General features: G+C 41.7%; 3 protein-coding genes across 9 annotated transcripts in view; 1 reads left to right on the forward strand and 2 right to left on the reverse strand.

The window, feature by feature from the left end:
* Positions 1 to 218: 218 nt before the first annotated feature.
* Positions 219 to 5,384, reverse strand: cutc (cutC copper transporter homolog (E. coli)). Of its 2 annotated transcripts, XM_083988284.1 has the most exons (9): positions 5,299 to 5,384; positions 4,466 to 4,551; positions 4,241 to 4,300; positions 3,910 to 4,119; positions 2,578 to 2,613; positions 1,513 to 1,646; positions 1,156 to 1,183; positions 961 to 1,066; positions 219 to 875 (listed from the first exon to the last, which is right to left on the reverse strand). In XM_083988284.1, the coding sequence occupies exons 2-9, from the start codon at positions 4,533 to 4,535 to the stop codon at positions 764 to 766; spliced, it is 756 nt and encodes a 251-aa protein (XP_083844410.1). In that variant the 5' UTR covers positions 4,536 to 4,551; positions 5,299 to 5,384; the 3' UTR covers positions 219 to 763. The 2 variants fall into 2 exon arrangements, with proteins under 2 accessions (XP_083844410.1, XP_083844409.1); XM_083988283.1 differs by lacking the exon at positions 5,299 to 5,384 and having other exon boundaries at positions 4,466 to 4,779.
* Positions 5,027 to 9,031, forward strand: cox15 (cytochrome c oxidase assembly homolog 15 (yeast)). The gene is made up of 9 exons (XM_083988282.1): positions 5,027 to 5,215; positions 6,049 to 6,242; positions 6,340 to 6,462; positions 6,687 to 6,873; positions 7,058 to 7,225; positions 7,337 to 7,418; positions 7,671 to 7,825; positions 7,957 to 8,070; positions 8,162 to 9,031. The coding sequence occupies exons 1-9, from the start codon at positions 5,141 to 5,143 to the stop codon at positions 8,291 to 8,293; spliced, it is 1,230 nt and encodes a 409-aa protein (XP_083844408.1). The 5' UTR covers positions 5,027 to 5,140; the 3' UTR covers positions 8,294 to 9,031.
* Positions 9,032 to 11,146: 2,115 nt separating this feature from the next.
* The window catches only part of LOC310998476 (A-type potassium channel modulatory protein KCNIP2), a gene marked incomplete at both ends in the record, with an annotated part of 83,359 nt that continues 70,752 nt past the window's right edge, over positions 11,147 to 23,753 (reverse strand). For 2 of the 6 annotated variants that reach the window (XM_083988543.1, XM_083988542.1), the window contains 8 exons: positions 11,147 to 11,194; positions 11,299 to 11,361; positions 11,535 to 11,639; positions 12,035 to 12,142; positions 12,332 to 12,402; positions 12,828 to 12,897; positions 13,076 to 13,196; positions 13,957 to 14,056. In XM_083988543.1, the coding sequence (XP_083844669.1) occupies positions 11,147 to 11,194; positions 11,299 to 11,361; positions 11,535 to 11,639; positions 12,035 to 12,142; positions 12,332 to 12,402; positions 12,828 to 12,897; positions 13,076 to 13,196; positions 13,957 to 14,056 (686 nt within the window). Of the gene's footprint in view, positions 11,195 to 11,298; positions 11,362 to 11,534; positions 11,640 to 12,034; positions 12,143 to 12,331; positions 12,403 to 12,827; positions 12,898 to 13,075; positions 13,201 to 13,956; positions 14,057 to 17,174; positions 17,299 to 23,753 lie in introns of those variants that run through there. The other 4 variants (XM_083988546.1, XM_083988545.1, XM_083988541.1 and 1 more) reach the window with 3 other exon arrangements.

Raw genomic sequence — 23,753 nt, forward strand, 5'->3', positions numbered from 1 at the left:
TTGAGAGACTTGTGAATGATCATCCTGGTTGAATATCAGTGAATATCAAGATAACAGCATGCCTCTCCTTCATTTACACTTCATTATTACAGCTGGGGTGAATGGATCACGCTTCTGCATATTTGTGGCTTTCTTAAATTGGTAGGATGCTGGTTTTGATTGATTCTGGGAAACATTTTACAGCATTTAGAGTAAAACAAAGTGCGCTGATGCGTTGGCATTTTCTACCTTTTATTAGGCTCTGTGCAAACTGAAGTCGTAATGTTTGTGTCCTTGTAAAAAATTAAGTACAGGAGATCACAGCTTTGCAATATCTTCAACTGTAAATTGAGGGTGCTGTAAACAGATATAGGTCAATGATGCTGCAAATGGAAAACACACTGCTCTGAAAACACCATTTTTATTTTAAACACCTATGGTGTTTTTTTTTTTCATTTTTCATTTTATTAGGCTCTCTATTTCTGAGACCACATACAGTTTTATAATAATAATAATAATAATAATAATAATAATAATAATAATAATGATACTTGTAAATTACATATGCCCCCCTATAGGGTTGTCCCTGAGCTCTAACTTTACAAGGACTGTTCGATTAGTGATTAAAAAAACAGGAGAAACAAAAAAGCACTAAGTGGCAGTTCTGAAATATCTTCTTTCTGGGATTTAGTGAAAACAAATGATGACTTATAAGTATAATTACTCATGATTAAGTATGAGGTATCTGTTTTGTTGTGGGTCATGATGATTGTGCAGTGGCCTCTCACAAGGTATTTCTGGCAATTGCATTTAGAGTGCGGACTTTGCTCACATCTGCCACCTTCAGGCCGTATTCAGGTGCTGAGAAAGCAGCTCCCATAGTCACACAGGTGTTCCTGCACAGGAAAACATCATGTCTCAGACAGCAACAAAAAAAGATTAACGTTTATTCCTTGAAGAAATCATTTGATATGGGCTCACCTGAACTTCATGGCAGAGTCTCTCCCAGAGCGAGCTGAGCAGTGAAACTCTTGAGTCCCTGATCCCTCTAAAATTCTCTGCAGGTTCCTCTCTGTGATACCCCCTCCTGGGTTTAAAGAATTTGATAATATAAAACTGAAAACAACCAAAAATACAAGGGGAAATGGCACAGTGACAAAAAATACAGGCACTAACCGGGCATTATGACGATCCTCCCTTTGGCCTGTTGAATGGAGATAAGAACAGTAGACAAGGAGAGACGTGAGATGCTGATGTGCGGTGACTAAGCAGCACAGTTTAACAACCACACCATGTTAACATGCATTGAGTTCATACATATGTATTTTTCTTCGTTAATACTTTATTGGGTCGGATGATATCAATGAAACATACATCTAAAGACAAACATGCCTACCTACTGTAATGCGCCACCAACATCTATATATACAGTATATAGTATATATATATATATATATATATATATATATATACACACACACATCCCCTTGTGTATGTGTAAACAGGGAAAAACCTATATTCATACACACATACTTGATCAATGATCCTTTTGATGAGAGGGAGTCCTTCTAAAGCAGAGCTGTCACAGCCACTTGTCAACACACGCTGGAAGCCTAATGATACCAGAGTCTCCAGAGCAACTGTTGGGTCGTGAACCATGTCAAAAGCTGCAGAAGGAACCATATAACAGATACTTCAAAACTGAGTGCACGCCTGCACATTATCATTTAGATGGAATGAAATAATTAGTGCAGGGTATTTGATCTTCGGCGTAATTAAGAACAAACATGTGAGACAAACTCCATTAAAAATACAGCTATAAAAGCCTAACTGCATGAACGAGGTTTAAAAAAAAAACGTGAATATAACAATGTCCTCAAGCTTTTGGTCTGAGTTCTGTCTAATACAAAATGGCTCCACATGGTGAAGGACAGCTTGAGGTAGCTGAGAAACCAGATTGTGAGACTTCACAAAGAGAGGTGAGGGTTCAAGAACAGCAGCAGTCTACTGAAAAATACACACAAATTGCACAACCTTGCTTTCAATACGGACGGCTAAGTATTTTCATTAGACGCCATGAAGGACATTCATTGCATCACATTCCTTGGTCAGACAAAATCAATCAGTGCAAAAGGTGAAGAGAAGAGATAGTTTTCATACTACAACAATCATCATACAAAAATGACTCAAGAGTGTGTAATTAAGAAAAAAAATTGCAAAGCATGCCCTTGAATCATTCAAGTCTTTTGGAACACAGAGTGGAAGGTACAGCAGCTAAAAAAAAAGAGAAAAACAGCAATAACCAATCTTCGTAAGACTGGCCTTATCTATGGGTCAAATTTGTCATTACCAATAAAGGTGGACAGACAAAGACTAAAATAAACACAGTCTCAAAGATTAAGGTTGTACAGATGTAAGTGCCATTGATAAATATGGACCTTTCATTGTAGTTAATTCATTTAAGTATTTTTGCTGTCTAAGACTCAGTATAATTTGTCTCCTTTCTCTTTTTACTTGGAAATTTCATTGTAGCTTCGTGATAATTTCAGTAGAGGCTAATTATTTTAAATGACTTAGATTTAACAAAGAACACTTTACCTCGATGAAAGGTGACAGGCAAAGGACGAGCAGCCGCTGTGGGGAAAAAAAGAGAAAAAAATTGCAGAATGTATCAATGTCACTGACACATTCTGAACATATTTTCTGTATTTGTGAACCTGTACAACTTCATGGTCACATTCTGTATTAGTGTGTGGTGAATAGTGTGAGCAGCTGTCAACATAAGGCCAAAGACTGTCACATAAATGTGAGCCTACTTAAAGGGATAGTCCAACATTTTGGCAAATTCGCCTGTTGCCATAATCCCTGTATAATCATAGAAGTAGGTGCATTACATTTAATTATTGGTGTGTGCATGTTGTTTTGAGATCCACGGGGCAGAGACGGGAGCTGCTCGGCGAACACAATGACAAACCCATCAAATACACAATCCAACAACTGAAAAATGCTCTTGGGGAGAAGTTGTCACCTGCACATTTGCCACGCTATGAAATAACCATGAAATAACCATGTAGCTATACTATGTGACATTACGACGCATGAAGCAAATACTCAGAACTTTTGCGCTTTTGAAATCACTCCGCCGAGCAGCCGTGTTTGGGATGTAGTTCCGGCTGCATTTGCCTCGAAAACAACTCAGTCTTGTAATGTTACATTATAATTTAATAGCGTGGTGAATGTGCAGGTCACAACTTCTGTATGAGAGCGTTTTGAAGTTGTTGGATTGTGTATTTGATGAGGGACAGGGGACCTGTACCGTTCACCTCCATTGTGTTCACTGAGCAGCTCGCATCTCTGCCCTGCGGATCTCAAAACAACATGCTACAATAATTAAAGGTAATGAACCTACTCGACTATAAGGATTACAGCAATAGGCGAATTTGCCAAAATGTTAAACTATCCCTTTAAGTGTGCACACATTACATTCAAGTCTCCCAGTGTGCTAACTTGGATAACTAAAAACCACTGCAACTGGAAAAACCTAAATTAATTAAGTCATCATTGATGATGTTAATCATTCCTATCCCTGAGGACTGTGTGTATGTGTACTTTTATCATCTTGATGATGTTGAGGACAAATGTCTTTTTATATTGCATTACAACGTGAATAATGCCCTACGTTGTCCAATAAAGATAAGGATTACTGATTCATCTTTATTTTGGGTGTGTGAAGGTAATATAGTGAAATGATATTTCAGTGAGGTAGATTGATTAGATTTAGATTTTAAGAATCTGGCAGCAAAGGCAAAGCGCTCTAAAAGTTGACGATGAATCCTTAGTTATAGGATATATCTGTTGTGTTTGAAATGTTTTCTTTGTGACTTTGTCTGTACATCGTAGACTGTTCAAATACACAGGCAGAGACAATACCCAGTAACTCCATGCAGAGCTCTGTGTCCACCCGTCCATCCTCTGTCAGGGCTCCCAGCACTAGTCCATCGGCCCCATGGCTCTTCATCAGCTCTATGTCCTTCCTCATCACCTCCACTTCCTGATCCGAGTACAGGAAATCCCCTCCACGAGGCCGTATCATCACATAGACTGGGATTTTGACATACTGCTTCAAGACGTGCAGCAGACCTGTGGCCAAAAACAAAGAAGGGTGACATACTGTGTGTGTGAGGCTGTGTGCTTGCCTGGTTTCAGCAGATGCTCGGGGGCTTACTGCTGTGTTCATGTGTACAGAAGTGAACCTGCTCACCTACACTGGGGGTGAGCCCTCCCTCCAGGAGACTAGAACACAGCTCAAGTCGACCTGCACCTGTGCAGAGAGACATACACTCAGACTGCGCCAGCACAACTTAATGCGCATGGCCTTTGAGGGATGAAATTACTAGAATGTAAATTGCACAACTGGGAAGAACAATTGCTGTGAGATTTGCCTCAATCACAGTGAACAAGTGTCTAGACTAGAGACATTACTGACCTCCTCGTTCAGCATTGACAGCAGACTCCACGGAGTCCACACACACCTCCATTAAAAAGTCCTCTGCCATGTTGACAGTCTGGAGACTGGCAGACAGAGATTCACTGTTTTGAGTGTGTTAGCTAACGCGTCCTGAAACCCGTCGTACACTAAGTTACAATAACTACAACAACAGCAGCTACTTCTTGAATCCACTTCCTATAAATTCATGGCACCTTATCAGTCGTTTAGAGCCGTCATGGGATCAGTGTGTGTGTGTTTGGGTGACCAACTCACTAATTCTGCTACAGCCAGAAACCATAATACACCAACGTTAGCGGGTGGGCGGTGTTAAGCTTAAAACCCGCCCGTGCGGAATACGCTAAAACATAAAACAAGCACCCACCACCAGAGCTTCTGGAAAAATTATAATAATTAACCTTTTTTTTTTAAATTAGTTTTTTTCTTTAGATATTGTGTTCCGGTTTAACACAGTAAAAAATAAATACAATAAAATGATAATGCTAATTTCAATTTAGTCGTCGCGTGCGCTCGTCGTATTCGGTCGTATTGTTATGACGTCGTGAGGTCAAAGTTGAGACATGTTGTGTAAAGAGCCGGTTGCAGCCTTTACCTAAGCTCCATCCTTTACAAAACCAACCAGTGCAGCAGCAGAGGACGAGACTCGACTCAAACATGTTACTGTCTTCGCTTCGGACATCGATGTTGTGCGGCTGCAGAGGCGCCAGCAGAGGATTTCAACACAACAGTGTGAGTAATAGCTATCTGCTAGCATTACGTTAGCCCTCTGGCTGGATAAGCATGTAAAAGGTCAGACAGTCAACAACTATTACTTACATATCAGAAATAATCGCAGAGCAAACCCATCAGCCTACTGTGTTTTGATTTACTTTGTCGTCGTGTTCAGTGTTTATTTAAGTCACTGAGGACATGTAATGTCACCTGACGCTGCAGCAGTCACGTCCGCATGTATCACATAACAGTAGATCAACTTCACCATCATCCGGATGCAGCTAGCGCTGTTAAATTTATAATAGAGGCAGAAAATGTCCCAAGATTATGAAAGAACTAATATTATGAGTTCCCTAATAGGTTAAATGCATTTTTGTTGCATTTTACAATAAATACATCTATCAAACAACCACGGGAATTAGACTAGTTAACCACCTGTCCAAGTCCTGAATCTGACCACATGTCACATCACCTGGTCAAAAGCATGTGGACACGCGAATATCACACTGTACCTTTCCTTCAGCAAAACATAATGTCATGCTATTGTAGAGTCGCTCCTCATCTTTGAATTGGCCACAGTTGTTAGTCCCTGAACCTGAATTGGCTGACAGGTGATCTTCATATTTAACTCAGAGGTGTACGGTGTGGTTGTGGTCAGGGGTCTGTGCAGTAAAAGTTGAATTATTCCTCATCAGCCTCAGAAAAAAAACATTACCCCCATTGTGAACCTGGGGGCATTGTCTAACTCATAAAATTGTTCAAACTGTAAACCAATGAAATTTTGCCATAAGTGAGGTAAATGCAGCACTTTTCCCACTTATTCAACCCCCCCCTCTTCCCTTTTCCTATAGCAACAGCGGAGTCCACAGCTACGACAATGGCTTGTGAAGAGAAATCAGAGTACCATCACAGCAGAGGTGGAGTCCTCTTCCACCCTGACAGCATCCTCTGTCCCCAATGCTGCCACAAACCGCATAGTGGGTCGCTGGCTACTAGGCTGCAGTGGGCTGGTGGTCGGAGCTGTCGTCTTGGGTGGTGTCACACGGTAAGAGCGACTCATTGATGTGTCTCTGTGTACATAACAGTTCTCCTTGTATTATAAGTGTTGTTGACAGGGACATATGTGTTTTTGTTCCAATCAGGCTGACAGAGTCTGGGCTCTCCATGGTTGACTGGCATCTGGTGAGAGAGATGAAGCCGCCTCAGTCACAGGCAGAGTGGGAGGCCGAGTTCTCCAAGTACCAGCAGTTTCCTGAATTCAAAATGTGAGGACCGATCTTTCCTGTTCACCTTATCACACACACAATTACACATGTTTGAAGGTGCCCCCTCACTGATATTCCTATCGATCACAGATTAACTAACAGGCTTATAATTAAATTTTAATGAAAAAATTATGTAACTGAATGTACATGTGGTTTTATGTTGTAAGCAGAACTAGAGGTTAATGTGGAGTTGATTTCTCTGTTGTTGTTGTTGTGTTTTCCAGAATGAACCATGACATGACTCTGCCCGAGTTTAAGTTCATCTTCTACATGGAGTGGGGTCATCGGATGTGGGGCAGACTGGTCGGACTTGCATACATCCTCCCCACTATGTACTTCTGGAAGAAAGGATACTTCACCCGCTCCATGAAGGGAAAAGTACTGGGGCTTTGTGGATTTGTCTTCTTCCAGGTAAGACTCAGGAATGTAGCAGTGCTGATACTGGACAATGACAGCGGTTTGATCCCTATCCCACTCTTAGCGTTTATTTTCTAGAGCCGGGTTGGCGGGAGCACATTGTCATCAACTATGTGGTCAAGTTGCATCGAAATTAACAAATACATAAATGACTGTATTAGTATGTGTGCTCTTTCAGGGCCTTCTGGGATGGTACATGGTAAAAAGTGGTCTGGAGGAAAAGCCAGAGTCTCATGACATCCCCCGTGTCAGCCAGTATCGCCTCAGTGCTCACCTTGGTTCAGCCTTGCTACTCTACTGTGCCAGTCTCTGGACCGGACTCACTATGCTGCTGCCTCCACACAAGGTACAGAAGCAGGCTCCTGCTTACATCCCTTCACACTGATAGTTTTTGCCCTCAAGAAATACAGCTAAACTAGTTTTTTTTCTTCAATTCTGTTATTGGCATCTCTCGTAGATTGCAGAAACCAGACGTCTCACACAGCTCAGGAGGTTTGCCAAGGGCACTGGTGGACTTGTCTTCATCACTGCTCTTTCAGGTACTGTTTGATATATTGTCAGTTCAGTATCAAAGCTAGTTAGCAGTAGGTCTGATCCCTTAGATCTGTAGCTGTAGTCTTCATATTTGATTTAAAAGCTTAAGTACTACAGTACAATTTAAATCAAAATATTCAGAAAGACGGTCTGTAGAAGTTTGATATGCAGAAAATCTCCTCCTGTATAAGATATTTACAGATTTAACTATTGCACACAAGGATCTATAAATGTTTATCTTAACTGATTTGTTGCAGGGGCTTTTGTTGCTGGTTTGGATGCTGGGCTTGTGTATAACTCCTTCCCTAAGATGGGAGAGCGATGGATCCCTGACGATCTGCTTGCCTTCTCTCCCACCCTGAAGAACTTCTTTGAAAATCCAACGACTGTGCAATTTGACCACAGGATTTTGGTGTGTCTACATTTCTGGAAAGAAATAACTTTTTAGGAGACACTTCAGTTTAAAGTTAAGATAATTTGTACCCTTCTTTCTGTAGAAGTCAGCTGTTGACAATCTTCCCTTGCCTTTGTTTTTCCCTCCAGGCCATCTCTTCTTTGACTGCAATTACAGGCCTCTATCTGTTCTCAAGGAGGATGATGCTGCCCAGGAGGACTAAGGTTGCAATCAGCCTCCTTGCAGCAATGGCGTATGGGCAGGTAGGCTGTCAGTCATCCCAGAAACATATACACTCAGTTCATTGATCTTCAGAATAATTAAACTCAAATTAACTGTGTTTTCACTCTTCAGGTTGCCCTCGGTATCAGCACGCTCTTACTGTATGTCCCCACTCCACTGGCAGCTACTCACCAGTCTGGCTCTGTGGCTCTTCTCTCACTGGCCATTTGGGTTCTTTCAGAGCTTCGCAAGATGCCCAAATAAGATGCTTTATCGGGCAATCCAATCCCTACCAGCCACAGCTCAAACCTCTAAGAGTCAGCAGTGTCACTGAAAACAAGATGGTAAAGGAACAAGTGGAAAAAATTGAAGCGTTAAAAACTGAGACATTGTGCAGTGAGTTTTATGCATCTGTCCTGTGGTGCTGCAAAAAAAAGCTCATGTGGTGATACTGAATGATCATTAATAAAGCAGAGGTTTTATTTTGATAGTTGCTCACAGTTGTGCTTTTCATAATTGACTAAACCTGAGTTTGTGGACACATATTGTCAGGTTTCTTTTCAACATAATGTGAAGTGTTTTGATTTGCAAGGAATTTACACAAAAGACAAGACATGTAAAAGCCAAAACAAGCAGATTTTCATTTTCTTTCCAGCTTTAATGACACAGCGACAGGGTTTCCAGTTAAGGACACAGATTTGGTCTGCAGAAAGATATTCAGTAAACTGAATTGCTGTTTTTGTCCATGTACACAGTTTGAACAGGATGTTTGAATGAGAATTGTGTTGCAAATACATTACTCACCTGTTGCCTTGTCTGTTCATACACTGCCTGTTGGTTGAATTAGATGTGGCTGTTGGGGTCAATGTAATTATGTATATTTAAATTATGAACCATTTCTTGCTGATATTGTGTTGATGGATTATAAGGTAAAACACAACTGATTGTTGCTTTGTACTGTATCTTTCATAAAAAGCTGAAAGCACTGTCTTATTTTAATAAATTATGTACAGTCTTTAAAATTCAAACTCAAGTCCATTTTGCATAGTAACTGTGATTTTTATTGTCTCTGTACAAAATATACACATTTTAAATACGTAATGCAACCAGTTGAGGCTAGGTAACTAGACAGTCAGTACAACAGGTTAGTAGGTTCATTGTTCTAGACACAGTACATGCGGGTATAGACAGGTTTTTACTTGTGGTTGGGAATGGAAGTTAAAAACTGTTGGCAAGGGACAATCAGAGCCAAACCTCTTTTTCCCTAGAAAAAAAAGGAAAATGATGAAAAGAAAAGGAAACTGCAGAAGTGCATATTTTCATCAGGGTCTTAGTGCACCCTTTAGACTGCTCTGAGTGGAGTCAGAGGTTGGATGATGACTTGTTAAGGTGGTAGAGGAAATTATTGCTATTTCATGATAATGTCTGCATTTACGACAGCCTATTTCAGTACGGCTTGAGTGCCTCTGGTACTTACAGTACACCGTCTTAGATCTAAGAGCAGTTCTACTGTGAAAAGGACCAAATTAAGAAATGGTAGCAAATTCTCTAAAAAATAATTTATTCAGAAAAGCCTGTGGGTAGACAACCTAAGATTACACTTCACTTTGGACTGAGCAGGTAAACCACATTTCCAGTTCACCAAACTACACCCTGTACACCCTCTGATTGCCCCTTGTCCTACACACTACACAGCATCCCCCTCTCTCTTCACCCACAGGTGGGCTCTATGTCTGAACTTATAGTGGCTTCATGTACCTCTTAAATCTTCTCTTTGGTGTTGCAGAGAGAGGGAGAATTAGAAATGGAAGGGTGGGCATTAAAAAAAGGAGAAAATCTATTAAACCATGTCTCTCTCACTAGCAGTACACACCCACATACTATGCCTCTTTTAAATTGAATGAGCCTAATTTAATGGTACAAGGGTTTTGAGTTTTTTTTTTTTTTGGTTTTGTTTTTTGAAGTGGTAGAACCTGCTACAACCACATGACATTTCTGATTACAAGAAGTTCACAAATACAATCTGCAATCTAATAAATTCCCCTTGAATGTATATTGATAGACTAGTACGACAGTGGTATGTCAGTCCCGTGTTGAGAGACGCTGGGATATTGTGCCATCCCAACGCTGTACTGCCTAACATCACACAACTGGGAAGGCTAGAAAATGTACAACAGTCAATAGACACCTACAGCTAGACCTGTAACAGTTTGGAAGGCCGGGAATTATTCTACCAGAATCCCATGAATGGAGGCGGGTGTTGTCCCATTAGTGTCTTACATAGGTAAGATGAATGACATCTCTTTCTGTTACACATGCACACATACACACACAAAGGGTGAGGCACCTGTGAATGACTAGGACCAGCAGACAGACAAGCAGACTTTGGAGTATCTCTGTAAATACATAATTGGATATTAGTGACATCATCATGCGATACTGAAATCAGTTCCTCATGGAAAAACAACATGTTCGAACCTCCATCTGGAAAACAGGATCGCCTGGATGTCCGATTCGTGAAATGTTCCCTCAGCCATTGTCTCTGTCCCTCTCTCTCTTTTGTCCACTAGATGGTGGTAGATTCATTCCTGTTCTCGTGGCCGGGGCGTCAGCGCTCTAGTGGCTCCAGGGAGGTGTCACCCACGTGCACAGAGGCAGGATCAGATTCAATTCAAATTCAACTGCTTCTCTCTGCATTCACCTATTACAGGCTGCAACAGTTCCTCCATTGATAAAAAATAGTAATAATGATGATAATAAATAAAAGTTCAGATAAATCAGGTGGGGGATCTTGGGTAAGTGCCTGTGAGCCCGATGCTTGCCTTCTCTCTGTGTCTCTGGGGTAAAACGAAGGATCTGCATGATGAGGGAGGGAGTCGGGGAGGCTCCAACGTTGCTTGGAGATATGTCACTGGGGGTCCAGGAGGTGGGAGAGGGCCCCGCGGTGCCCTCAGGACTCACAGCTCTCAACAGAGACACAAGCACAAGCCAGGAAATGGCGACACACACAGACGCGCACACATTCACAAACTTTAATCCTGATTCCTTTTGCACACCCACTCACACACAAACACGCACTCCCCTCCCTGGTGCCAGCGTCCTAACTGGTCCAGACTCTTAGATGACATTGTCAAACAGCTGCATGGACTGCATGATGTTCTCATCCTAGACACAGGGAAGAGGTTTAAATCAGGGGGCGGCGTTGTGTCTCCTTGTGTTTTAACCGAACGACTCCCTTGAAAATCAGCTCTCAGTTTTTACTGGCCTACCTTTTTGCAAGACTCGATGAACTCCTCTATGGTGACCACCCCGTCTTTATTCCGGTCCATTTTCTGCAATAAAAATACAATCACAGAGATTTAATTCATGGAAAAACTAGCATGTGCTAGACCTTTGTACATGAAATCTTTTTACAGCAACATATACAGTAAATAATATAAATTATGTGGTTTTAGTCAATGATAAGATGAGAGGTTAATGAAAAGTCAAAACTGTTGAGTTCAACCTGGAAGAAGCTCTCCACATGTTCTGTTGGGGCATCGTCCTGCATAGTGGGGTATGTGTACTTCCCCATCATGTCATAAATAGACTTCATGATATCCAACATCTCCTACAAAGTAAAGGACAAATAGCAGGCATACAGAGCTTAGAGACCTACATGCAAGATCTTTATGGATGTTATGTGTTTTTTTCTGCCATGTGTGGTTACAAATGACCAGTTAGATTGGATACATGTGATATATTACACATTTTATTTTATTAGTCAAATATGTCAGTGACCATTTTCTTCTGTCTCTATGTGTCAGGGTTATGTTTGATATACTGGAGCAGAGTCTGAAATTTCAAGATAAAAGCTGATGTATTCAAGGATCTATATCTCAGTAGTATACAATCTTCATACACAGTGTAACAGGTTGTCAAAACCTGGACAGCTGTCCTCAGTAGTTTCAGTAAACTGAGTTACAGCAAGGCTGAAACTATTACAGTGCAACATGTGTGTTTTACCTCTTTGGTGATGCAGCCATCCTTGTTCAGGTCGTACAGGTTGAACGCCCAGTTTAACCGGTCGTTAATGGTCCCTCTCAAGATGATAGACAGGCCAAATACAAAGTCCTGTGATAGAAACGGGAACTATTTTTGTGTTGTTTTGGAGTTTCTTAACTCTTGGCATAGTAAACGAAGTCAAATCGTTATCACAGCACTAATCGCTTCAGGCAGGTGTTTTACAGCAATGGCGGCAAATTTCACTGGAGCACATTTTTTTTTGCTTTTATCTCTCAATGACACAAGAATAGAACTCACCTCAAAACTAACCGAGCCGTTCTTGTTCGTGTCGAAGGCTTCAAACAGGAAATGTGCATACATACTTGAATCTGCAGAGGTAGAGACATATAGTACAGTAATGCGTGTGCCATCAAAACATGAGGCAAAGTCTTTGAAGAGCTAGGATTAGCAGCGAGCTAAATATAGCCTGGATATAAAAATAATTTCAAATACAACTGGGGGCGAGTGGTTAACATTTCATCAACCTAAATATCATGGAATGAAAAATTGCCTTGCCTCGCAGTGCGTGTCTACTATAGTTCAGTGGAGCACATTTATAATGAGTTAATTATGTTCATTCCATTGTAATGATGAAAAGTTACATGTGTACTTCCACAGAATCAAATAAATGGCGCCATTTCCACGATTACCTGAAACGAATGAAATGAATGAAGACAAAAGGAATGGTGTAAAGGGAAGTGTTATGGACACAGCTGGAGCTCCTCAGGTTCAGTGGTAGGAGCTGACAACTCACCTCCCTGAGGGAAGAACTGGGAGTAAATGTTCTTAAAGTTCTCCTCATTCACCACACCACTCGGACACTCCTGGGATACAAATGTGAATCGAGAAAACTCATTAGTTCCCCTCTAGCACAGACTATATAAGGGCCTACATGTCAACTTAAGCTCTTGCCAGACTGATTCTGCTCTTAACTCCCATAATGATGTAACCTGAGCCAGACATTTTTTTATTTTTCTCTCTTATTACTTCAGCCAGACCTACATTTTTGAAGCCCCTGTAGAGGACTTGCAGCTCCTTCTTGGTGAACTTAGTCTGCTCCTGCAGCTTGTCCATGCTTTCAGGGCGATGGCACACAGTGGATAACTCAAAATCATCTTCCACGCTGTCTGTGTGAGGGAGAGAGACCAGCGTTAGTTCACGTATATCATCACCGCCACACCCACACAAAGCCTCCAGGGACCGCCATGACCTGGCCAGCGCATTTAAATGAAGTCATCAAACTGATACTCAGCTCATCATCTAGTACAAGTATCACATAGAGCAAAGTAGCAAAGTTAATATTTATTTTATTGTTTCATTTTTCTATAAGCATAAAGATGCAAGGCCAAACCATTTCCACACAGCATAAGCTACTGTACCTTATCTACCCCAAGGCAAAACAGGTGAGTAAGACTAATACTAAAGAAATTGGGGAGAGTCCTGTGCTGAAGAAGTGATAGAGGAGGTTTATCAATAATGAAAAAGGAGAAAGTCACTACCAGATATTGCTCATTGCGTTTTCAGTCCATGTGTTTCTCTGGTAATAAATGTCAACTCATAGTGTGTCATATCTACAGTAATATGTTTCCACACCTGCTTGTTTTCAGCCCACCTTAATATCTCACGCGCACACGCACCCACACACACACACACACACATAGATATTCCGTCGCCCAAGGGAACAGCACAGTCATCGAATCACAAAATACAAAAACGGGTCAGATCCATTATCCACAACAACAATGTTTCTTTGAGGGTGTGGGGTTTGAGTGTGTTTCTGTAAGTGGATTAATGTGTACACTGAATGTTTCAGCAGATGTGTGTCCACACAGGAGGCTGGACACATGGAAGAACGTGGAGATGTATAGAGAGTGAAGGAGCACTTGCTTTGACTGATTGAGGGGGCAGCCGAGGGTTTGCAGCACGGCAGCAGCTTGAGGAATCGCTGCTTTATGGTTTTTTTGCTTTGGCTGGTGGGATTACCTGCAATCACCAACCATAGCATAAAGGTTAGACACACCCACACACGCACATATACACGCAAGCTTGTGAATTCACGTTTTCTCACACACACACACACACACACACAGGCACACGAACACACACACACATGCGCATGTGCCTGTAAAACCACAAACACAGTCCATGCAACAGACAGATGCAAACTGGTAATTGCCCGCTGACCTGGTTAAGCAATGGGAGACCACACCACTTCAAACTGTAGATAATATCGCACAACAGCAGCACAGCGTGACCCCTGGAAACACACAGCTTCCCTCATCAATCTGGTCCTCATATCGCTTTACCACACTCAGTCGACTGTATGAGGTATTAGAAAACCCAGCGGACAGAGTCGACTTATCCCACTAGTCAACATCAACGGTTTTAATTCACAATCGGCTTAAACAAGGACATAGCTTCACTTCGTATTTGGCAGAACTGCAAAAAACAGCAACACCTCAACCAGAGCCCATCGTGCCTCACACCACAGCACCAGTCCATCTCAACAACACAGGCCTCCTGATGCCCATTTACAGAGTTATACTGAAAGGATGAATGAAGTAAAAACAAATCCGCACACACACAAGAACCCACAGACTTACTCTTGCCTCTTAGTTTCCATGGTAACAGTCCCCTCGCCCCTTTCAGCAGGACCCCTGCAGTCTGAGGGATGAAGGCCATGATGGGGTGAAAACCAATACAGTCCACACTACCTCTCCACTGACAATCTGGCCTGTGTGATGTGTCACCCTGTTGTCTCCTGCACCATGGGGCTTCAGGGACTCTGCTCCTGCATCATTTGGAGCCAGAACAGGCTGAACACTTTGTCCAGTTGATACCAGATTAATATAACCAGCCGCCTAGCACAGGCCCAGCCCTCTGCCCCGAGGTCTGTACAAATGAGTACATTATCTTTTTCCATACAGACCAAACTGCTGACCACAACACAGAAATGAATATCAGATACTGTGGCCAACATCACAAGTACACAAGTTAATCTGAATGATTTATAAATAAGACCCAGGAAACTCATTATGTAATGAGAACCTCCATCTGCTGAGTAGGATCATGTGATTTGATCAAAAATATTCTAAATGACCCTGAGGTGAGACTGTTGTTCTTTTTTTCTGTACTGTTGTTTGTTTGCTTGCTTACTGCAAGCGTCACATGTTCCAGGTTCATCAGAAGTTTTATAAACCTTGATATTCATAGCAATTCAAAAACTGCAGCTGTCAAATAAATGTAGGAGTTAATTTCAACTTGCCAGAGTCGAGGATAAGTATTTATAAACTAGCAAAAACAAAGTTACTTAGATACATGCCACTGTGTATATTAAAGTTTTGGAAGTCTCTGGCATAGCTTGGATGTGGTAGTAGTGATAACTGTTCTGAATTATGTTTTTTAAAAGCCTGAATGTTCTGAAAGGCTGGATAGAGATTGGTGCAAAAACAAATGAAAAGACAAACACAAAAATGATTTGTATGCCTCTGCTCAGCATGGAAGACTGAGCTTGAAATGTTTCCTTAGATTATGCTTGTTTTTGAGCAATGACACCTTATCCTTCCTCAGTTTCACAGGCTTTTCCATCTCCTTCTGCTTCCTCCTCTGTATTTTTGTCCTCTGCTGGTGATGATTTTTCTTGCTTGTTATTTGGCAACGTCTCTCTTGGAATAGAAGTATTTGATCTCAGGGGGATTGACCTTATTTTAATAAGCACATGCACATAAATGCACCTCTTTAAAGGTTTCTATATGCTTCCAAAACATATGTCTTTGTGTATCTATACAACCATTGGTGCTAAGCTTCTGCTGTTTTCTCTTTCTCACCTGCATACTATTAAATTAGAAAGACGCTGTATTCAATATAGAAGTTACATCTGACATCAACAGACTACTGTGGTTGAAAACAAGTAGGTTAGTGCGTTCCTTTTGCTACTGAAATAACATGCGATCAATTTGTTCTCTATCCTTTGAAGTTAAAATTGTTTTTTTGAGTGGCACTGACAATGAGACCAGGACTTCTTTCATTTCCGTCGGTGGAGAAGTAGAAACTGTTTATTCAGACCAACAGCTGCTGGTCTGATGAGGTTTGCTGTTGCGCGACATTATGACACTCTTACCCAGCTCTGTGTACCCTGTAGTGATTGTGCAATTAGTGTTCAATAGTTTCCTCCAGGGAACAGTGACAGACCACCACAGCTCTTCAGGATATAAGAAAAACTGTTCTATTTTTATCTTGATGGCAACACATTTTTGACAATATTCTGTAACTTTTGAAGGAGCTTCATGTTTCATGAACCCAAGACATCAGAGGATTTTCTGAGGAAATAGAGGAGCCAGGCAATTTCCTCAGCTGAAGTGAAAGCGGCAAACACATTATGGTTCAGAGCCACAGTGAAACAGTGTACTGTTGATGTCAACTGGTTGTACAGATCCAACACTGACCCATTCAGCTTGGACCTCCTGACGAGAAGCTAAACTGTAGTTTTGACAAATATTATCAATTCAAAACTTCCTGCTTGTTCAGTTGGTACATCTCCATGAATGTACAGAGAGGCAAAAACCAGGAAAAGAAAATGCAGTAAGAATCTTGACTTTCAGCCTTAATGTACTGTAGCTTCAGTTCCAAAAACTTCAGATCCTACATTTCCCATGAAGCAGCTTTTTTGCTAGAGTCTCTTGTGGGTAAGAGGTGCACATCTTATAAACTCCTGCCTCCAGTTTGTCATGCAGGCTGTAAAATAAAAATGTGTGGCCTCCAGCTGAAGATGTGGAGAGCTCCCCCTGCTCCCTGCTCCCCCCTCCCAGAGAGCAAACTGATGTTGATGTAGAAAAGTGGTGGCGTGCACATCTTGGTCACAGTAAAATCAAAAGCTTAAGTCCATGGTTGACAATGTTTCACAGACAAAATTGTTTAGATGTAAGATATTCAGAAATCTCCTTTTGGGACCATTCACAGATGTGAGTAGTACGACAACTATTTAATCCTACGCAGATACACCCTCCTCCTCCAGCTGTTAGTGTTCCTCTATCATATTCATCATTTTCATTTCTCACTCAGTGCCTCTCTATTGCTTTTTTTTTTTCACGGTCTCTCTTACCTGCCACGGAAATGTCGATGAGCCCCAGAAAGTGCATCAGTTTAAGGGAGCTGCAGACCACCAGCAGGATGCCCACAGTCTGCAGCCCCTCCACCTCCCACTTGTCTTTGAAGAACAGATGCATCCTCTCCTCTTTCCTCTCTCTTTCTCCGTTTTTGTCAACAAAAATCTTTCTCTTGCCCCAGGGCAACCACGCCCCCCCCCCTCTTTCTTTCTCAGCTCCAACCAGGACTGCACCGTCGTTCTCTCGTCAGCCTCTCCTCTCAGTCTCCCTCTATATGCCGGCACTCGGCCATCCTAACTCCGCACGGCACCCCACCCGCTTTCTTCACTGAAGGTAGATTGTTATTCTCCTTGTTTCTTCATTGAAAGTGGTAAGTGCATGGCTGCACGTCGGTGGACTTGCCGCTCCACGCCCGCCCCCCTCCGTGGCTGTCAAAGGTTGTTAAAGTTGCAGGTGAAGTTCAGGCAATTCGCTGTGTGCGTCCTGGCAGGTTGGTGGATATTGTTTTCCTCACTCTCTCTTCTCCAGCTACTGACTCTCAAACTCTTGCTACTCTCAATCTGTCCTCCCTCTCTTCCTTGCCTTACCTCCGTCACTCTCCTCCTGCTGTGTCCCTCCCCGTACTTAATTGGGTCAGTGATGGGACTGAGGGGAGCTGAGGAAAGAGGAGGCAGATGAGAAATGGAGGGAGGGGAAAGAAGGAAGGCGTACTACTTGTGGGTTAAGTGGGGGAACAGAATGGGAAACGTACAAAAGACAGATGAGAAGAATGAACTGGGAGATGAGATAGTAGGTGAGTCGGGAGGGGCAAGATGGGATGGATGAGGATGTAATAACAGCAGCCAGGGGTATAGTAAAGACTGATTCATGAAAAAGAGAGAAAAAGAAACAAATGATGAATCAAAAAAAGGTGACAGGGGGGAGTTGAAGGACAAAATTTGTGGAAAAAGAGGCAGAAAAGACTAACAGAAGGGAAGATATAACTGTGATGACCCAGTGGCTACTGTGGACAGACTCACAGATGTGACAACCTCCCCTGAGTGTGAAGTCAACACACACAAACACAGCCCGAAGGTGAAATCTGGCTTTAACATGTACTCCATATGCAAATCCAGCCCAATGGGGGATAGTTCTGTCAGGATGGGATAGATCGATGTCACATCTGGCACACTGACACACTGAGTTGGGATTTGATCCTGAAAATGATCTTTCCTTATTACTGTAAGCTGATTGGGGAATCAGCCAGATGTGAACAAACCACAATTCGGGGAGAACTGCGCTATAAAAATTAGTGTTTCTGTTTTTGGTTTCAGTTAATAGGTCACAGCAGGCCTCAGTTTTTAATGTCACAGCATGCCTGAACTTACTGTAATACCTCACATTAAAATGACTCTAATGAGTCCCTTGCTGTGAGATACAGATTCAACATTTAGGAAAAACAGAGCACTAGTGTCAGACCGGTGTTCATTACTGGCAGACACCCTGAGCGGAGCTATTGGAAACAGCACAAAACATAATTTGTATAACTTCCTTTGGTGGCACGTGTCAGTGTTTTCTGATCCAACAGTGGTTATGACAGGACGTTCCTGTGCTCTCCACAGCAGTTCAAAGTCAACAATGTGGTTAAGGGAAAGAGCATGTTTGGGCTCAAATACAATAAGCCCTTGGTAAAGGTTAGAGCAGGCTCATGGCCGTGGTTGAAAGAGAAAGAAACCTTGTGGTAGGAAATGGGAAGAGAACAATGGTCTCGCGAGTCACATTTTGTTGAGCTATCCAACCACCACAACCTCTTCCCTCTGCAGACTTTATGGCTCTATAAAAACGTCCTGTTCCTTCCAATACACAGAAATCAAGAGACTTTCATTATTTGATCATGAATATATAATTTTGAGGCATTAAATGAAACATCTGATGGAGTGAATTAGAACTGGTAGCGAAAAAGTGTATAACAAAATGGATAAACTATAACAAGGAAACTCCATCCCCTCCATCCTTCACCTCATGTTAAATAACTATAGAAAACTCTGAGGCGACAGGCGACATGGAAATATTTAGACCCCACTTCAAAAGCTTCATTTTGTCTTTTCAATTGCTGACACGTGGATGCATCTGTCTCTCTGTTCCTGTGAGTAGGTCGACTCGCTGCCAGACAGAAAGAAACCAGGATATGGAGGGGGGGAGTTAAAAGGGAAGCTGGGGGAGGCAGAGAGAGGTCTATACGGAGGGTTTGACGTGTCTGTCGTGTGATTAATGATTCTCAGAGTCAAAATGAGACCTGGGGCTACAGTATGGCTGCAGAGCCTCGGGGAGCACACATCTCAGAGAGCAGCCTTGTGAGACTAAACAACCCACACTCAATCAGAAACAGACTTACACTCTCCAGTAAACAGAATAACAACAGCAATGATTTTAGCTGTCGCGGACTGACTCCATATCTGAGGGCAGACACCGGCCCATGGACACTCAAGATGTGCAACAGTCAATCACTGTCACCCAAAGTGAGGGAGACAACTGGGACTGTCAAGTGCTCAACATGAAATAGACTCATCACAGCTTCTAATGGCACTGAAGGACCGGACATTGTTACTATGGGGTCTTTATGATCATGTAAATTGCAATAACTAAAGAGAAGGTCATTGAGAAGGTGGTTATTAAACATTAATTACTTTACGGCTTCAGTCTAATCTATATAAAGCATTATATTACCCTATGTGCATGCATTTATGGATATGATTAATTAAATAGACTACATGAATTCATAAATACGGTGACATATTCAGGCCAGAAAATTCTCACTCAGTCTGCAGTAGGAGAGTCAAATCAAGGATCAAAGTGTGAGAGATTAAGGCCGGTCGTGTCCATCTGTCATAATCTTTCACACACTTGATCAGGATAACTGTCACATACTACGACAGAAATGTGAGATCAATATATTACAAATAAACAACAAACTTTTAACTTCCATATCAGACCTGACAGCTCTGATAAGAGGGATAATGTAAAACACTTTGAACTCCTCACTTCTGTCTAATAATGGAAGGATAATTTATGGCTTTCTTCACTGCTGCACTGATTTGGAAACTTCCAGGTCAAAAGGTGTTTAGACTCAGGCTAGATTTCATTCTTTTTTCAGCTGTTAATATTACATATTACCTCAATGAATATGTAAAAATGGCATTTAGGTATGTGAGCTGGATGTCTACACAAGAGTCTACAGCCATGCCAGGGGCTCTGTGAGACTGTGAGACGGTGGCAGTTTGAGTTAAATGCTAATGTCTGCATGATAATGTGCTCACAGTGACTGTGCTAAAAGGCTGATGGTAATTAGGCGTAATGATTAGCGTGTTTGCTATCGTACGATACAAATTAGAAATATGACCCAGTGACGGCAATACATGGAAAAATAATGGATTAGCCACATGTTTACAATTCATCCAGAAGGGAATATTTAATTCAATGACAATCAATTCAATTATTGTTGAAATATTTCACTCAGAGCAACATATGCTGACCTTGTGGTGGCACCAGAGGAAACAGGGGTTCATCAGAGTGATTGAGATGCATTCTCTCAGGGCCATAAAGGTCTACACAACATTTCATAGCAATTCATCCAAATTTAGCATCTCCATATCTTGTGACCGACTAATCACCACATTTGTAACACTGGGATAATTCTGTGTTAGTTAGATGAACAACAAAAGCACTTCTATAACTGTGTAGAAACATGCACCAAACATCAAGCTCTCCACATGACAGCTGTCACTTCGCTGCTAATCAGATACAGGCTGTGTTCAGACCGAGTCCAACAGAGCGAGAGCGTAGCTCCGTGTGCGTGGAAACCGAGAACGTGTGGGATATAATTGGCAGGCCAGAGGTGAGCGAACCAAACAGAGCTGAGAGACGTTTCTCAGTTGTTTCCTCTGCTGCCCCCCCCTTGACCTCGACTCATCCCCTCAACACATCTTGCAAAGGCAGTGAGCGTGAGAAATCACAGATGAACCACAGGGGCTTAATTTAGCCTTAACTGTTTGCATGGAGTATGTGATGTCTCTAATATGTCCCAAGTGATGTTCTTATGTTAATATAATGATGGACATTCACTTGCCTGAGTGCTAAGCTACATGCACAGCGCACGCACACGCACACGCACGCGCACGCGCACGCGCACGCGCACACACACACACACACACACACACACACACACACACACACACACACACACACACACACACACACACACACACACACACACACACTTTAATAAAAAGTTGGGTTAATCAGTCTTACTTGATTAGTCTCTGTGAGGCATATTTTGCCTGAAGCCAGACACACCAAGTAATTGAAATACCACCATATTTAGACGTCTACCTGGGCAATTATTCCTCTCAAAACTGATTAAAATGTCTCAGAGAGCGAAAGAGGGGGGCAGCGCATGTGTGTGTGTCTGTGTGTGTGTATGAGGAAATGCGTGCAGTGAAGGAGACACAGAGGAGGTCATTGACAAATGGTGCTCAAAATTGGCTAGTGTGTTTCCAATTAGATAAGTGAAAGAAGAGATCCATTTGCATAGATCATTAGCTTTTGAGGATATTTTTAATACCGTGATGTGAGACAAAAACAGACCCATTCTACTGAGGCAGAGTCCTTTTAGCAAAAACTACAGAGAGCTGCTAATGAACACTCTTCTTTAAAGTGCACATAATCACAGACAGAGGGATCAGATCAGAGGCTTCTCTCCTTTGAGGAAATAATGCGTAATGGATTATATCATGTACATGAATTTAGCATTAATGCTGAAATTTAGATTTAAAATTTTATTCTAACATTGAAATATAGGCAGCTCTTCTTCTTCCTGAGACAGTCGATGGACAGAGGGAAATGAATACGATAAGCGTTCCCTCTTTGTCTGTGATTTTCCTTGTACATTTTTGTTGTGGGCTAAAAGCCGAGCCTAATAACCTTTAGTTTTAATTAATAAATCATTGATTATATCATTTCATTTTCAATGATGATTGAGATGACTTTTACCTAACCTTTCAGCTGAAACGATATTCCAACCAAACCACAGCTGTAACAATTAGTAATTTTGGATGATTGAAAATTCAATTGGCAACAGTTTTTGTAACTGATTGATCATTTAATAATAATAATAATTGTTTTGAGGTAAAAATTTGAAATATAATTCACTGGTTTAAGATTTTCCAAGTACTTTATCATTTTCTCTGAAACAAGACATTTATTTTGTCAGCCTTCACCTTTGGGGATGTGCAACAGGTGCTTTTCACAATTTTCTGGCAAATTAGAACACGTCAAAAGATCAATCATCAGCAGATGAATTGATAACGAAGAATGTTTTTGCCGCCCTAAAAAGAACAGTGAACTACATGGATGAATTTTGAAGACACACGGCTGAAAATCTCTGATCTTCTCAACCACACATTGCAGCAGTTAACTTTTCCACCTGAAGAGGGCAGTGCGAGGTAAGACATTCAATTAGCCACATCGTATTCAACTGCTCACCTCCAGCCACTCTCATTGTTATTGTCCTTCATTTAAATTCAGCTCCTGAGATCAGACGAGTAGTGGGAGGCTAATGAAAGATCACAGGCCATTAACAATTTCCAGCACACTCACATGGACACTACTGAAAGGGATAGTAACATTCATTTACCATGACAAGTTCAAATGCAAGGCAGGCCAAATTGTTATAAAGCTGCGGCACTTTGACCCTTATTTTTGGCACTCAGCTGCATTCGCACTTTTTAAAATGCATCCTGTGTTTTAAGCAGTCAATCTAAATTAGATTTTCATCACTCACAACAATCCCCTAAACCTATTTCCATCAAATCATGAACACTCTGCCCTGATGTTTCCTGCCTGGAGCCAAATCAGGTAAACATCCTGAACAGGTCGATAATAATACATAAAACTAAAATAAAAACTTTCTAGCAGCAAAAAGGGTTTGAATCTCAGCTCTCTGATGATTTGGTTTTGGGTATTCATAGATTTGTCGCTAAAATCATCACAACAACAAATCTTGAGATAAGTAGTGTCACGGCAACTGTATTACACAGCGAACTAACACAAGCCATACAACAATTTATGATGTTGGAACAAATCTTTGTGAAAGTCAAGCATCCAGCTGCAGCCTACAGCAAAGTTTATTGGGATCCAGCCATGAATAAAGATCAAATTGACAGTTACATCAGTAGCAGCACAGCAGCCCGTAGCCTTCTTTTGTTGTTGTAAAACAGAGTGAATAATAGCCACTGTCTGCCCAACATAAATGTTTTATCCTGGTGAATCCTGCTCCGAGGCTTTTGTGCCGTTGTTAATACTGTATGTCTGAAAGAGAGAGAAGATTATGAGAAAAAAAAGGAAGGATAAATAGTGTAAGAGAGACAGAGCGAGAGAGAGAGAGAGAGAGAGAGAGAGAGAGAGAGAGAGAGAGAGATGTGCTAAATGGCAGCAGCTTCAGTCACAGAGCCTAATGAAACTGTACTTCACATTTACCATCGTATTTTCATTCAACATCTTCAGGGAGCAGCCGAGAAGTGAGAATGAAAACTGTGAAA

This window comes from Trachurus trachurus (genome assembly GCF_905171665.1).
Source record: "Trachurus trachurus genome assembly, chromosome: 15".
NCBI lineage: Eukaryota > Metazoa > Chordata > Actinopteri > Carangiformes > Carangidae > Trachurus > Trachurus trachurus.

Coding starts and splice junctions, on each gene's coding strand:
- cutc (XM_083988284.1), bottom strand. CDS start 4,535: ATGGCAGAGGACTTTTTAATGGAGGTGTGTGTGGACTCCGTGGAGTCT. Junction 4,301..4,465: donor TGTCAATGCTGAACGAGGAG/GTCAGTAATGTC, acceptor CTCTCTGCACAG/GTGCAGGTCGACTTGAGCTG. Junction 2,614..3,909: donor GCTCTGCATGGAGTTACTGG/GTATTGTCTCTG, acceptor TTTTCCCCACAG/CGGCTGCTCGTCCTTTGCCT.
- cox15 (XM_083988282.1), top strand. CDS start 5,141: ATGTTACTGTCTTCGCTTCGGACATCGATGTTGTGCGGCTGCAGAGGC. Junction 6,874..7,057: donor GTGGATTTGTCTTCTTCCAG/GTAAGACTCAGG, acceptor GTGCTCTTTCAG/GGCCTTCTGGGATGGTACAT. Junction 7,419..7,670: donor CTTCATCACTGCTCTTTCAG/GTACTGTTTGAT, acceptor GATTTGTTGCAG/GGGCTTTTGTTGCTGGTTTG.